The sequence below is a fragment of the Cynoglossus semilaevis genome, chromosome 5 (assembly GCF_000523025.1).
Source record: "Cynoglossus semilaevis isolate Cse_v1.0 chromosome 5, Cse_v1.0, whole genome shotgun sequence".
Lineage (NCBI taxonomy): Eukaryota > Metazoa > Chordata > Actinopteri > Pleuronectiformes > Cynoglossidae > Cynoglossus > Cynoglossus semilaevis.
The window spans coordinates 15,153,507-15,169,325 of record NC_024311.1 but is presented as its reverse complement, the minus strand read 5'-3'; the positions used below and the strand labels follow the sequence as shown (position 1 = coordinate 15,169,325).

At 41.2% G+C, this 15,819-nt stretch overlaps 2 protein-coding genes across 5 annotated transcripts in view; both read left to right on the top strand.

The window, feature by feature from the left end:
- The window catches only part of neto2a (neuropilin (NRP) and tolloid (TLL)-like 2a), a 26,032-nt gene extending 19,755 nt beyond the window's left edge, over positions 1-6,277 (top strand). For all 4 annotated transcript variants that reach the window (XM_017032387.2, XM_008310716.3, XM_008310715.2 and 1 more), the window contains exons 8-10: positions 2,072-2,185; positions 2,291-2,421; positions 4,243-6,277. In XM_017032387.2, the coding sequence (XP_016887876.1) occupies positions 2,072-2,185; positions 2,291-2,421; positions 4,243-5,169 (1,172 nt within the window). In that variant the 3' untranslated portion in view covers positions 5,170-6,277. The remainder of the gene's footprint in view (positions 1-2,071; positions 2,186-2,290; positions 2,422-4,242) is intronic.
- A 2,624-nt stretch (positions 6,278-8,901) lies between these two features.
- Positions 8,902-15,521, top strand: dnaja2a (DnaJ heat shock protein family (Hsp40) member A2a). Its single transcript, XM_008310717.3, has 10 exons — positions 8,902-9,097; positions 9,713-9,919; positions 10,838-10,897; positions 11,216-11,439; positions 11,570-11,650; positions 11,749-11,882; positions 11,972-12,168; positions 13,198-13,342; positions 13,768-13,895; positions 14,373-15,521. The coding sequence occupies exons 2-10, from the start codon at positions 9,842-9,844 to the stop codon at positions 14,556-14,558; spliced, it is 1,233 nt and encodes a 410-aa protein (XP_008308939.1). The 5' UTR covers positions 8,902-9,097; positions 9,713-9,841; the 3' UTR covers positions 14,559-15,521.
- The last annotated feature ends 298 nt before the right edge of the window (positions 15,522-15,819 follow it).

Sequence of the window (15,819 nt, the reverse complement as noted above, 5' to 3'; positions counted from 1 at the left end):
GTTCGTGTGTAGTCACCCGGGGGGGGGGGGGGGGCGGCGGGGGGGGGGGGGGGGGGGGGGGGGGGCTCACAGGAGGGTGAAGTTTGTGCAGGGATCTACGATCTGTTTCAGTTGTGATGAAAAACTCCAGGCCTGACTGGCTCTGCTAAAGCAAGCATGTGTATAAAACAGAGAGAGAGAAAAACACGACGGGGGAACAGGGGAGGAGCAGACTGTACTCTAGAGGGAGACATGTACAGTATATATTCCTTAGGTGAATGTGTACTTCTGTGAAGTTTTACTGCGTATTATCAGTTCAACCTGTTTCACTGTGTAAAATATAAAAACGGAACCAAAGCAATTGAAAATACATATACAAATAAATCAAAAGTTGAAGGCCAAAGTCATGGGCCACATTTAGGGAGGTTCACGGTCCAATCATAGCCCTCGAACCATATTTTGAGAACCCTGGTTTAGGGTGTAAAGTAAAGGGGCAAAAACCTTAAAATTTGTTTTTAGACCCTGATATGAAGATATAACGACCACCAGAGGCGATGGATGTCATTGCACCTCTTTGAAAGTGTGTCCAATTTAATAAGGTTATATTTTCACGACTGCCCTTCTGTCTCGATGGAAACTGAGATCCGATCATTGGGAATATTTTGTTGGAAAAAGAAAAAAGAGAAAAGTAGTATAGGAAAAGAGGATACTACAGTACCACCTTTCTTACATGGTAACAGTTTCACCTTAAAAACCCCTCTCACCCCAACATTCAGAGATTTTCTGCTCTGGATCTTGTTTTTTTTTTATTGAATTCAAACCTGTTCTCTACTTTTTTGAGTAATGCTGCTCACGAAGAGACAAGCAGGGCAGAAAATTAACCTCCCCGACGAAGGTAATGAAGGGTAGTAATGGGTTTTACTCAGTCGTCGTTGTGGAGGAGGAGGTTTTTTGTGTTCAATTCACATTTTGGTTTTGGGCAACACTTCAGAGGATGTTGGATGTTTTCAGTTTCTGAGGAATTTGAAATGTGAGGCCAGTTTGTAGAAAAATAGATTTAGTTAAAAAATGTAATCTGTTTAAATCCTGTGCACAAAGCAATCCGTCTCTGATTCACTGTTGGTCATTTTTTAAATTTGTTTTTAGGTGGACGGAGGTCCAAACCATCACAAATTTACAAAAATTAAGAATCCTAGTCAGCTAAAATATTTGCCATACTTTTACTTGGAAACTAATAAACATGGTTGAATGAGTTGTTTCTGTTGCTTTTAAATATGGGCCTCTGATATGACTTGAAATAAGTCTTTCTTGGCTCAGAAGTCTCATAGCTGATCTTGGACCTGCAGACGCCACAGAGGAAATTCATTAATTGCACTATTTTTCACCTACGGTTCTGTTCGTCCATTTGGAACCAGACATCTGGATCGTCCGTCAGTTTTCTCTGCCCATTGTCTGCCAGTGTTTGGACCTCCCCTGCTAAGCTCATCATCGTCTCTGTCTCTGCCATCTAAGCCTTCATCCTCTGACTGTCGTTCTTTTGTGGGGTGTCTCTGAGCAGCAGCCTGACCATCTGTGCACCAGGATGGCCCAAAGCCATTGCTACCAAACCCCTTCCTTTTCTTCCTCACTTCTCTGTGTGTCCTCTCTGCACTTGCTCTTGGTTTTAAAAACAGTTTTCTCCAAAGTGAAGCTTCCTCTTCCTCTTCCTCACCATAAAAATCCTCTCAAATAACGGTTTCAGCTCAGTGAAGCTGCAACCTTCTCCCTCCATCAGCCCCTGGTGTCGCATGCTGTTTTTGCAGGAACTGGTGATGTGTGATCTATCTTCATTAGACCCCCTCCCCCCTTTCCTCCCCTCCCCCCTCTCAGTCCCCCCAGCCCCTCCTCCAAACGCTGAAGACATAATGGAACATTTTATCTTTTATTACACGCCTCTACAGATCTTACAGCCAAATTGCTATTGTTGTTTTATTGTTATTATCATCAAAATAGCTTCAGGTCTTTTTTTTTTTTTTCATCCTTTGCTCTGCACCGTTTGCTCCTTTACCGTTGTTTTTGATGAACTCTGTTCTCTTCGCCTCTTTCTCCCCAGCTCCCTGTTCGGCCAACACGTTTTTCTGCCACAGCAACATGTGCATTAACAACTCCCTGGTGTGCAATGGCGTTCAGAACTGCGTCTACCCATGGGATGAAAACCACTGCAAAGGTGATTGACTCCTTCAGCCACCGACTCCTAATTGAAGTTGTTATGGTTAATTTAATTTTCATATTACCCCCCCCCTCCCCACCCTCTCATCTCCTCCCGCTGCAGAGAAGAGATCGAAGGGACTCTTCCATCAGATCACCAAGACCCATGGGACTGTCATCGGTGTCTCCTCAGGCATAGTCCTGGTTCTTCTCATCATCTCCATCCTGGTCCAAATGAAGCAGCCAAGAAAAAAGGTATTTTGTTCTGTGTGACACAGAAGAAGGAGAACAGATATACTAAGAGAAGAGGCAGATAATTCAAAGGGTTCCTAGATGTGATGGCGTCACATGTAGCTATGGAGACGGTGGAGGAAAAACATCTTTGTGTTTCACAGCATCACAAACCCTAACAACCGTAATGCAGTCTGAGACCAAAGCCGTGTCTTTTAAAGGTTGTTTTTTTCTTTTTCTGGTCACATTAAACTGCATCATCTCTTTTACTCTGGTGCACAGTTTTCCAGTCCTGTCCCTGTGTTTGATCTCCGGTCTATTGAACTTGGGAAAAATATTTATTTAGGCTTTTCTTTTTTTAACAAATTCTTCCTCTCTCTGGAAGTTTAATGCTGGAATCTCTGGCTCAGCTGCTCGGCACGCCACTGAGCAGATGGTGTGGCAAAAACTCCTACACTACAATTTCATGAAATGAAATCACCAAAAGGTGTTTTTTTGTTTTGTTTGCATAGCACGTCAAAAATTACAAATGTGGTGCCAAAAAAATTCATATGACAAAATCCTGCGTGGCGTGAAAATTGATCTGGTGTTAATTTTTCACCATCCCCGTGCAGAACATGGCGCGGCGTGAAAATAAAGTTTCAGTGATCGTTTCAGAGCCGCACAGTTGTCGTTCTCCCATTTAACTCCCACTGGGTCCAAATAGAAGGAGCAGATGCACCCAACTGAGTGACCATGATTGTGTTCATCTCAGAATGAGACGCAGCCAGACGCACTACTGCTGCTTTGTTATGTTGGAGGAAATGAAGGGAAGAAAAAACGTCTGTCACGGCTCCTTTGGTTAGATACTCTGAGAACAAAGGCAGAAACAGAAATGACTTATTTTTTGTGTAACACCCTTTTACAAATCGCATTTCTTAATTGGGAAAAAACATACATTTTAAATTGCACCTGCCTTCGTTTCAGGTATTCCAGCTGTAACTATTGGTGATTTGTATTTTTTTGTGACACATTCGTCTCGTCTTGTGTGGGAGTTGATGAGGTTGTCTGTCAGGTGGGGGTCACGAGGCAGGTCAAACATCAAAGTCATATGTATCATTATGAGCCAGCTGTCAAAGAAGCAGTCGTTTTCTAACCCGTTGGAGGCGTGAGACGTTATTAGCCGTCAGTCTCTCTCCTGGACGACTTGTCGTGTGACGCAGAGACAAATGTAAACAACCCTATAGTGGGAGGTGATGTGGAAGTGAAGACTCAATCAGCCTGTCAAGTCAGTTGCAAATATTTTGACAGAAACATGTTTATATTATTATTTATACACTAAAATAAATAAAGGTTTTCTTATTCACTAAATACACTCGCTCTGAATATAATACGTATCTGTTTAATCCTGTTAAGTGAACTGCCTGGTAACAAATCATTTCAGAACTTGCTGTTCTTATTGTAAAGACTATTAAAAAAACCTTGGTAAAGGTTGAAACACTGTACAATAACAGGGCAGGTCTGTAAGGTTGACCTTTGTCCTCTGAAAGCTGCTGGCTGTGTGGACATTTTCTGCTAAAACGTAACGATGACTCCAGTGTTATTGTTGTTCACCTTGCTGACTGTTCAGGTTTGAAAACAAAGGCGTCCGTGCAAAAGTCGTAAAACCTCACACCGTAAGAGCGAATAAAACTTTTAGGAGCATTTCATGGGAACCATGTGACCTCCAGCTCCAGGCTTCTTTGAAGGTGTTTTCAAGACCAAGGCAGAATTTTGAAACGTATCCCTTTAACTGTGTCTGACTTTTTCAAATAATCCCAGACGATTGTTCCTTATAATCTGAATCTGCTCACTTTTTTTTCCAAGGTCGTTGCTCGTCGTCCGGGGGTTTTTAACAAAGCTGGACTGCAGGAGGTCTTCGATCCCCCCCACTACGAGCTTTTCTCCCTGCGAGACAAGGAGGTTTCCTCCGACCTGGCTGACCTCTCGGAGGAGCTGGACAGTTTCCACAAGCTACGGCGCTCCTCCACCATGTCCCGCTGTGTCCACGAACACCACTGTGGATCACAGGGCTCGGTGGCCACTGGCGGAGGCAGCATGAAGCACAGTCGCACCACTCTCAGCTCCATGGAGCTGTCCTACCACAATGATTTCTCCAAGCAACCTCCCATGAAGACTTTCAACTCCACGTCCAGCTACAAGAAAGGCTGCTACGGATACAAGCAACACGCACAGACTCACGATTGTGACCAGCAGGTCATCGAGGACCGCGTCACTGAGGAGATTCCCTGTGAAATCTACGGACGAGGTGCAGGGGATAGAGGAGGAGCCGCGGGCGGTGGGGCGATGGGGGGAGCATCCGGGATCTCGGGAGGAGGGATTGGAGGGGCCGTGGGTATAGCGGGAGGAGTAACGATCCCTGAACGAATGGGTATGTCTGGAGCAATGGGTATGCCAGGTGGAATGGGTATGTCTGGGGGTATGTCCGGTGGCGTGGGCATGTCTGGAGGGATGGGTATGTCAGGTGGCGGGGGCATGTCTGGGGGTATGTCAGGTGGCGGAGGCATGTCTGGAGGCATGGGTATGCCAGGGGGAGTGGGTATGTCTGGGGGTATGCCAAGTGGAGTTGGTATGTCAGGGGGCATGAGCATGGCTGGGCCAAGTGGAATAGCTGGAGGTATCACCAGTGGGATGGCGGGGGCCTGCGGAACCCTCACTATTCGTGGTAACAGTGCTCGTAACAGCACCACCATAGTTGATCCACAGCAACGCTCCATTTCCATGGACTTCTAGATAAAGGGAGAGCGATCGAGGCCGTCAGACTCTCATCACGACAAATGACCAAAGAAGAGAACGTCGGAGTCTCAGTGGTTTTAAACTGATCATTCCTGTTGTTTCTTCTGACATTGGTATCCCAACAACCTCTCTCCTCCTCTGTCGTCAGTCACATGGGGAAGTTCAGGAAAAATAAAAGACAAAAATCTTGAATTGGGGGATAAAAACTGGGGAAAGACTTAGTTCTCTTCTTGTAAAAAATAATAATAATAATAATTGCAGTTTTGTGGGCGGAGCCCACCTCTAACGTCCACTCATAGAAATGTTCCCTCACCGTGGATTTACTGAAGACTGTTTTCGCATGCAGGTCCTGACTTGTCTTTGCTGGTTACCTAAAAGACAAGGACACCACTCAACTGCAGGACGAGGGAAAGTCGGGGAGACTGCGTTTATTCATTTACTCACCTGTCACGCACAGATATATAGTATACGATATATAATGTGTCTGCTAATGATTTATTTAACTCCTAATTTTCGTCAGTGAATTGTAATGTTAGAAACGAGTATATATCCAGCCACATAATGACGTTTGGCTTTTAGCTCTATGATTATTTGTTTTTAGTTCTTAATACATTATGAAACCACACACGAGAGGTCTGATGGTAAAGAGGAGATGTAATCAGACAATAATACAATACAAAAAAAAAATCCTTATAATTCAATAATATAGCTTGTGAGGTAATTTGTTGTATTTCCAGTCTCTCCTCAGGAAGAGCACGACAGAATTTACTTGGATTAAAAAAAAAAAAAAAGGTAAAAAAATGACTCTGTCTGTGCTCTGTCAGCATTAAAGCATACGGGCAATAAGTTTTTGTATATGATTTATAAAATGTTTGGTCGTCGGATCTAAACGGAATTCAAACGATTGGTCTCCGGATGTCCACTTTCACGTACAGGAAGTGTGTAACCACGCACTTCTCTTATGATACTGTGTGTTCTGAACAAGCACAAGCAGTTTTTCTATCCAAAACAGACATGTAGCCTGAGTGGGACTCATTTATTCTTTTTAACCAATAGCCGTGTAATTTCATTCTGTTGAATTAAATAAGATCTTAATCACCTCCTAGTCTGAGCTTGGGTTATTACTGTGACAGATTTAAACCTGACCTTTTGACCTTGTGGACCTTGTTGCCTGTAACTATTCAAATGAAAAAGTTTTATTTCCTGTTATGGGTCAGTTAAAATAATTACAACCAAAAAACAAATTGAAAAGTTAGAATTATTTAATACCTCTTCCAGAGAAAAGATTTTTTTTGTCGAATTTTTAGGTTAAAAAAAAAACCTGCAAACCTCTTTATAATAGATTTATAAATACTATTAATGCAGGGAGCATTTCCAAACTGAGGAAATCTCTCTTGACTGTCAGATATCCTTTGCACCATTCACCTTACACTCTCATTCACACGGTTTTCATTTTCTTCTCGCTGTCATGCTGCATTTATTGGACCAAACGCTTATGGCATCCTTTTAAAATGTCAACTCCTCACAGCCATGGCCATTATTCTGTGTCGATGTGGCCCTCCTTGACAAGGTTACTTGTAGTCCCTGATATTTCAAGGTCTACACACCCACCAGACATCACCCAGGGCTGCAGGGCTGGGGAAATGTTACAGAGAGTTGATAGTTGATACTATTAAACAAAATGGCCAAGACATTATCCTCATTACGTATTTTTATTCCCAACCACTCTACTGTGGAAAATTATCCAATTTAACGTAATTGGTCTATTATGTATTTACTGCAAATAAATTTGTCTTTGTTTGTCAAATATCACAGTGATGGGCTGAACAATTAAGTATTCTTCCACTAGGTGGCAGCAGACGACAAAAAAACTACAAAAGAGAAATGATTTACAGCTGTTGAGAAGGATTCTTTCTTTCTTCAATTCCTGCAAGTGAAGTCATGTTGTGTTCTACTAAACAGGACAGTGTTCAATAGTGAATGGGTCAAATTTTGAAAGTTGAAGTTAGGTGATTATTATATTTTACTATTGTTTGATGGTGTTTTGTTGTTCAAAAAACAGTGCTTTGAGGTGTATTTCACTATTGTTTGATGGTTTTTATATGTGTGCTGTTGTTCAAAAAACAGTGCTTTGAGGTCATGAAAGGTGTCGTCTACAGAGTCCTTTCTACTTGTTTATAATTTACACTGACAGGCGGGTAATTCTCTGACACTGGACAATACTGGTCATAAAAGAGTCCTTTCTGATTCTTTATAATTTACACTGACAGGCGGGTAAACACTACATCACTCCATCCATTACATACGTAATACAGATTAAGAGACTACGCAGAGACTAATTATACTGACTCTAAAGACAAGAATGTTAGGACACCAACTAATCACAACGCCAGTTTTTTTTATTTAAATATTTGTCACTAAATAGGAATGAAGCAGAAATTGAAATACTAATATGTTGACTGTGAAGACGAGCTAGAGTTCAGATAGTAACATAATAAAACACAAATCCTCCTTGAATCCTCCTTGTATAATTTGCATTTGCAACGCCCTCCTCCGATGTTGACACACGAACGCCGGGGGCCCACTGACAAATATAGTTAGTGAGCTCAGATTTACACCTTGTTTTAAACTAGTGACTCACACACACACACACACACACACACAGTGAGTGATGTAATTGCTTTACAAACTGCCGCATCATACTTGTTTAACATTCACATGATGAAATCAGGTCTGTAATTTTTGACCTTTGACCTTTGACTTGCATAATTTCACATAAACCACTGTTTGCAAATTTGTTGAACACCAAAAATTATTTTTCATTTTAGCCAATCTGGTGTTTTTGGTCTAATAATAGTATAAAAAAAGACACAACATATAGAGTTAATAGGTATGTGCCCGTGGCTCAATATGGGGCACAAGATGTCGAGGTACCGCCGAGGTCTGATTGTATGAAAGAGGCCTCTCAGCCAGAGTAAGGCACATGTCCAGATAAGTGTGTGACTGAACATGCCCTTGAGCATCAGCTCACCACAGGGAGCTTATGAGTTGTTGTCCATGACAGATTTCTGCCACCCCCCTCTGACCCCCCTCCGGGTTTTTTGGCACCACGATCGTCAGAACAACACTGCCTAAGAATATTACACGGACATTCTGTAAACGCAACAAAACAGTCGGAGCAGCCAGGTCCCCTCTGTAGAGACAGACAAATGTCCAGAATGTGTTCAAAATGTTGAGCTTAAAGCAACTTTAACTGGTCAACTGTCAAACTCAATCAGGCAAAGGGACGGAATGTAAAACGCAGTCTAAGTCGAACAAAATCAACATATTGTGGGAGTTTTGTGATCTTGATACTCTGCACTTTATTAGATAGTCACGTCCATCCAGAAAACATAAGTACAGACTCTTTATAATGAACATTAATTTTAAGACAATCATAGTGTAAAAATCTCTGGCGGGCCACATTTATCCCACTGTCCTTGAGTTTGAATTATGTGGTCCAGAGTATACCCCAGTTGAAACTAGTACTACTGTTTTGTTTGGTTTTTTTTGTAATGATCTTTTCGTGCCACTTGACATCCCTAATGTTGTTTTTGTGCCTTTTATCTGACTTCCTCTTCTTCTTTGAGGTTCCATGGCAGTTGCCCTCCTTTGGTTGTGGTCTGGTAATTTTGCTAATGCTACCAACAGAGAAGGTACAGCAATGCAAAATACATTTTTTTATTTAATGTATTCATGTATGAAAAAAAGGGAAGAATCCTAACAGGGTCAGTAATGCAACCTCACTGAGACCATTTGTACTCACCGTTTCAAGGAGGGAAAAGTAACGAAGGATCAAAGAAACAAGAAAACAGAGGACAAAGGGGAAAGACAGTAATGCAACATCAAAGAGAACGACACTAAAAACCACCAACAGCAAATAACGGTAATGTGGAAAAACGATATTATCACTGTCTAGTCTTGCATTTGACGTGCAGATTGATGTGCATATTGAGAAAGTGTTACAAAATTTTGCAATTTTATAACTGCTTTTTTTATTTTTATTTTTATACTTATTGTGACATGTCTATATTAATTAATCTATTCATCTGCAACCGTGTTAACATATCAGTGATTGTGAGGGTAACTAAAGCCATCCCATGTGTCTTACAAGAAGAAGGAGAACAAGAAGAATAAGAAGAAGACTTAAACACAACAAAACAAAACAATAAAACAAATCACAAAATTCATAGGCACAACAGGCACACGTAGGAGCAAAATAATAAAAGAAAAATAAAACAGCCTATTTAGTCTCACTCAAGTTTTATTAGCCAAGCACATAGATGAACTGTTTTATTGGGCATGGTGTTGCAGTGCAGCGTGCTACCAAAGACAATGGAATTGAGCTCACTTTGCTGAAATGAAGCTCTCTGAACTTCATCATACAGTATTTTTATATATATATATATATATATATGTTTTTATATAAATATTGTCCAGCACAGTTTGGAGATCCTGGGGCTTAAAAGAGTAAGTAAGCTGTCATGCTACATTCCCACAGCCGGGTGGCAGCAGCGAACGCATGCGTCTGAGTTTCCGGAAACGAAGACACGAGGCAAACGAACCATTTTTCACCGGCTTCTGTCTTTGTCCGTCCACCTATCCGCTGTTCAACATCTACAGCTGAACCATGGCCAATGTCAGCGATACAAGACTGTACGACATCCTTGGAGTCTCCCCGTCTGCGTCTGAAAATGAACTTAAAAAGGTTAGTAGACAAAAAAAAAAAAAAGGTAAATAAAACGACATGTGTGTTCAGAGTTTCCAGGAAGTGCGTTGCCATGAGTAGCTAACTTATGGAGCAGCCGCTAACCAGCGGGCCTGCGTGCTTGTATGACGATGCGGCCCAAACCGCCTCACAATTATGGTTTTTGTCAATTTAAAATATATTTTACTCAGTTTTTTTATAACTCAGTAACATCTAATCACACACAATGTCGTTTATCACAATCTTGGTGTGCGTTTTCATGAGTCAAGCATTGGACTCCACGTTAGCTTTAGCAATGAAAGGTGAATTAACAGTGGTTGGTTGTGTGGCGGTTGTCAGAAGAGCCTGTTTCTGTTTCTGACTCGTTCAAGTCTTTTTACCCTTAACTGTGTCATCACAGACATGTTGGAAGAGAGTTCCAATCGTAATGGATTAATTTATATGCCTAATCCTCTCTTAAGAAGGCGTTTGTGTTCGCATAGGCTAACATCACTTTATCGCGTCTGTCGTCATGTCGCTTTTATATTGAAGGACGTTTTTTTCTATCGCTGTAGTAAATACATATTGTTGTCTTAACCTGAGTTTTGTGACTTGGATATATTTTTTTTTATTCTCGCCCTTTCTAAATGTTTACGCAACACCCAGGCATTGTCTGTGGAGGTGCTAATTAGCATACGTACAGTTAGCCATTATTGTAACAACAAACACACCGAATTTAGGGGACAAAACGGATAAAAGGGGGGAAAATACTATTCAGTGTAACGGAGAACTCTAGCGCTGTTCTTTCGGTCTGATGACATAATCATTGATCAAGGTTCTTCACGTGTGTTTGAGTCACGCTCTTGTAATTCCAGTAAATATGAGGTCTACGAATGTTCAGAATTCGCTGCTTAAGTTGTCTTTATCGTTTCTCTCCAGGCTTACCGAAAACTGGCAAAAGAATATCACCCTGACAAAAACCCAAATGCTGGTGACAAGGTAAGGTTTGTTGATTAATGGTTAAATAATTTGTTTCCACGCCAGTCTCACTAATGATAGAACATGATTGTGATGTTCCTCCCAGGAAGTGATCTAGTTTTGCCACTGATACACATAAATTACTCTGTATTTAAAGCTTAGCTTCTGCCCATTAGAATATTATATTGACATTTGTGCGAAACTGTAGGTCCAGATCTTTGTATTATAGGATTTTTTTTTTCTCGACATTGATTGAAAATTATGTTCTGTCCCCTTTCAGATCTTTGTATTATAGGATTTTTTTGATTGAAAATTATGTTCTGTCCCCTTTCAATATAGTTTAAAGAAATTAGCTTTGCCTATGAGGTGTTGACCAACCCTGAAAAGAAAGAACTTTATGACCGCTATGGGGAGAAAGGGTTGCGGGAAGGAGGTGGAGGTGGTCCCGGTATGGACGATATTTTCTCCCACATCTTTGGTGGTGGACTTTTTGGCTTTCCCGGTGGGACCCGGTCCAGGAATGGAGGCCGTAGAAGAGGAGAGGACATGGTTCATCCACTTAAGTAAGTCCATACTCCTTCAGTTGTTTTAATCAGGTTTTTTTTTGTATTAATTAAACACTTGTGAACATTTAGATAGTGAGGAGTTCTTCTACTTCTTTGTGTGAATATCTAAACTTGTCACTTTCTACAGGGTTTCACTGGAGGACCTTTACAATGGGAAAACAACTAAACTACAGCTTAGCAAAAATGTCCTGTGTAGCAGTTGTAATGGGTGAGTTTTCTGCTCCTTGTTGAGGTTTGACTGTTGTTACTTAAAATGGATTTTGTTGGTTTAATCAAATTTTTGTTGGCGTATTTGTGTTGATGCAGGCTGGGAGGCAAGACAGGTGCTGTACAAAAATGTACAACCTGTAGGGGGCGTGGCATGCGTATCATGATCAGACAGCTGGCTCCAGGGATGGTCCAGCAGATGCAGTCTGTGTGTACTGACTGTAACGGTGAAGGTAAGAACGGAATAATTAATTGTCTGTGCCGAGCGGTTGTTGTGGATGTTGAACGCACTTCATCTTTGTTTTCTTCTCACGCACCTCAGGTGAAGTAATCAGTGAGAAGGACCGTTGTAAAAAATGCGAGGGCAAGAAGGTCGCCAAGGAGGTGAAGATTCTGGAGGTACATGTAGACAAAGGAATGAAGCAGAACCAGAAAATAACCTTTGGAGGAGAAGCTGACCAGGCACCTGGCGTCGAGCCTGGGGACATAGTTATAGTCCTGCAAGAAAAAGAACATGAGGTGGGTTAGTTGTCTGCCCTGCTGCTGTGACCAGATTTGTCTTCACTGCCCTCTGTGTCTTCTGTGCCGCATGTGTTATAGAAGTACATTCATTACTTGGGATGCACTTCTGCTTATGTCATGGATTTATTTGTCATTTAACTTAATGTTGTGCCTGTGTTAAATGCAATTTTTTGAACCTCCCTACAGTTTTCTACTGCCTTTAGTTTTGGGACTTTTTTTTTATTATTTGGGATTCTTTTGCTCCAGTGGGACACTTTTAATTCAGCCAAAATAGTTCAGTTAGCAGGAGTCCAAACCCATGCAGACCTGAGTCAGTGATGAGGAAAGTCTCACGCCGTGCACAGCTGCTGCTCAGATGTTAGTTGGTCTTGTGTGCTTTACGTTGACTTTTTGTTTTAGTAATTTAGTTTTACATAAGAAAACAAAACAGTCAGGTGACAGTTTAAACAGGTTTTGTCCAGGCCAACGGTCAGTTAACAGATGTTTGTCCAGTGCTGTGGTCAGACAGATTGCCAGTCCGACAAGAACAAATCTATAATGGCTTTTTGTTGACTGTATTATATGTAGTAGTAACAGTTTATACTGAGTCATTGCTGTTCACTCCTCTGGTGTCTATATTTGGGCTTTCACGTTGATGGAAAGGTTCATGTGAGAGTTTAATTGACTTTTTACAAAGTAAAGTAATTTTAGCTCAGCTGTGTTGGTGGGCCGGGCAGAGCTGATGCCTCTGGCACCTCGGCCCCAGAGAGATTTTTTAATTATTGTCTCCAACTGACATTCTGACAGCAAAGTAGGTTACCAGGAATGGCAGCAGCAAGACATGTTGATTTAAAAAAAAATTATATATACAGTATATGAGATGTGTCCTTCAGATGAAAAGACGCAAGGATTTTTTTTTCCTTTAAAAAAAAAGTTTTGTGAGAGAAACTGAACAGACCTGGTTTCATCATCGTGCCCTGTTGACTGTTTGGTTCATTCAGTTCAACATGTTTAAATTTAACCCTGTTTTTGTCACTTTGTGTTTAGATATTCCGGCGAGAGGGCAACGACCTTTTCATCACCCACAAGATCGCCCTGGTGGAGGCGCTGTGCGGCTTCCAGTTCATGCTGAAACACTTAGATGGCAGACAGATTGTTGTCAAGTACCCTGTTGGCAAAGTCATTGAGCCAGGTAAGAACTCACTTCAGACCTTGTGTTGTAGACGGGCTGTGAAGTTATTGATCATGATTGGTCTGGTAAACTGAACTTCTTGCTAAATTGGCTGCAGACATGGGCAATAGTGGCAAAAAATAAAAAATAATTCCGATTATTAAGGGCATTTTGCGATTAACAATTAATAGATACAAATTCAACTTGCATGTTTTTAATTTTTGACAGTCAAACAAACGTCTTTATTTTAACAGGTTAAAGTAGTAAGATGTGATTAGTGACCAGTCAGCCATATTTGAAATGTGTAAACATTAAAACTGTATTGATAACTCTTGTAACACAGACGCATTAAAATGAACCAGGACAAATAAGTGAAGGAAATAAGTGACAGCAGTGATTTTCAGTTTGAATAAAAGTCTGTTTGTGCTTTGCTCCATCTTTTCCAGGCTCAGTGAGGGTGGTGCGAGGAGAGGGCATGCCACACTACCGCAACCCTTTTGATAAGGGAGATCTCTACGTCAAGTTTGAAGTACAGTTCCCAGAGAACAACTGGATCAGTCCTGAGAAACTTGCGGTAAGATATGTTACGCTACACTTTTACACAAACACAGCCAGAGTGGAAACTTGGATATAGACATGAGATGGTGATGTTATGACAAAATCAAAAAAGTTTTTGTTTTTATTCTTGGATGAGAAATAAACAGACCGGATTCTCAACGATGTTAAAGGACAGAAGTTATAAATAACTTTGCTGCTTCAAATGATCTGCATTCATGTCACAGCTCTTATCTTATCTTTTCGCATCACATCATATTTTTTTTCCATCAATTACTATATAATGTAAGGTGACCCCATTCGAATTTCAGATGACCCCACATGTGGTTGCAATCCCAAGGTTGAAAAACACTGTCTTACACACCCTGCTTGTATACCTTAAGTGCAGCTTACTTTTCATTCTGGCAACACTGGCCATATGGCGTGTCTCCATGGTCAGATGACCAATGAGGTCATCTGTTAAATCCACGTAGTGATGAATGTTCTAAATGCACAGGAGCTGGAGGACATGCTGCCCTCGAGGTCAGAGCCGCCGATGATCACCGCAGACACGGAGGAGGTGGACCTGCAGGATTACGACGCCAGCCAGGGCTCATCATCAGGTCGCAGAGAGGCCTACAACGACAGCTCCGATGAGGAGGGCGGACACCACGGACCGGGCATGCAGTGCGCCCACCAGTAACCTCATTCCACCAGTTGTGCATACTCAAACACACACATGCAGACACAGGAACCACATTCTACTTTGTGAAAAAAAGAAAAGAAAATTAAGTACGAGCTGCAGTGTAAACAAATTTAAGTTCATACTGAAAAGACTCTTTAGGTTCTGAGGCCTAGAATTAACTGTTGTTATGAAACCCCAGGAATATTGTGGATTACTGTTTTACCAACTATGAGTTACAGATTATTCTCATTAATGTGTGAGGCTACTTGAGGTAGTATAAATTCACCTGCACCTCACAGCGATGTTTAAATCCCAAACAGCAGCTTCAGAGAGACGATACGTGATTAGTTTCTAATCCGATGTCCGTGGTCATCATCGTGTCCAGTGTGACTGAGATCGGGTGTTCAAATGCAACCTCTCTCCTCCACAACTCCCAACCGGCTGTTCCTCCGTCAGCCTCCTTCGTTCCCTCTTCAGTCCATTCCCTCTGTGCTAATGCAAAGATCAGATCAGAAAAAAAAAGTTCTTGTTTGCAGAGTGTGTGACTTCGTTTTCCTTGTATTTACCGTACAATAATTAATTAAAACGAATATTGTGTATACACAGACAAAGCAGCCAAGCAATGTGACACAGAAATCTGTGAAGTTGTTTTAGTCATGGATTTCTTTCTTATCTTGACAGCTTTTTTTCCCATTGTAGGTTTTTACTTGTTTTTTGTTGTTTTTTTTCTGCCTTTCTTAATATTTTATTTAGACGTCTGTTTATTGTTTATATCGCTGGACTGGTTGTTTGAAACTGTTTCTGCTGCTGCATTTGACACTGATTTTTGAGACAATACAAAACCCCGGCCCGTATCTGTGCTGGGACCATGTGCATGTAAAAGGCTTTGGTTCTGCAGTTAATGAACATCTGTCAATTCAAACAGCGCTCTTCTTAAAGAAAAAATGTCTATAAGGATGTTGAATAAAATGTTCAAATATTTACGACGTCTTCTTTTTCCTTTACTTTCTCACAACATATCGTCAATCCTATAGTGGTTGAGCTTTATTAATGCCTTTAATTTTGCTTTAACCACCACAGTATGAAAACATGCAATAACACAGGAAGAACACCTGTTTTGGTGAATAGGAGATGTATTTATAATATACAATTTCATTAATTATACAATGTTGTTCTGACATCTCTCAGACAGAACAACGCAGACAAACTGAGACAGACAACAACTCCATTGACTCTGATTACACTCGACCCAAATCACACCGACGACCTGCACTGTTTA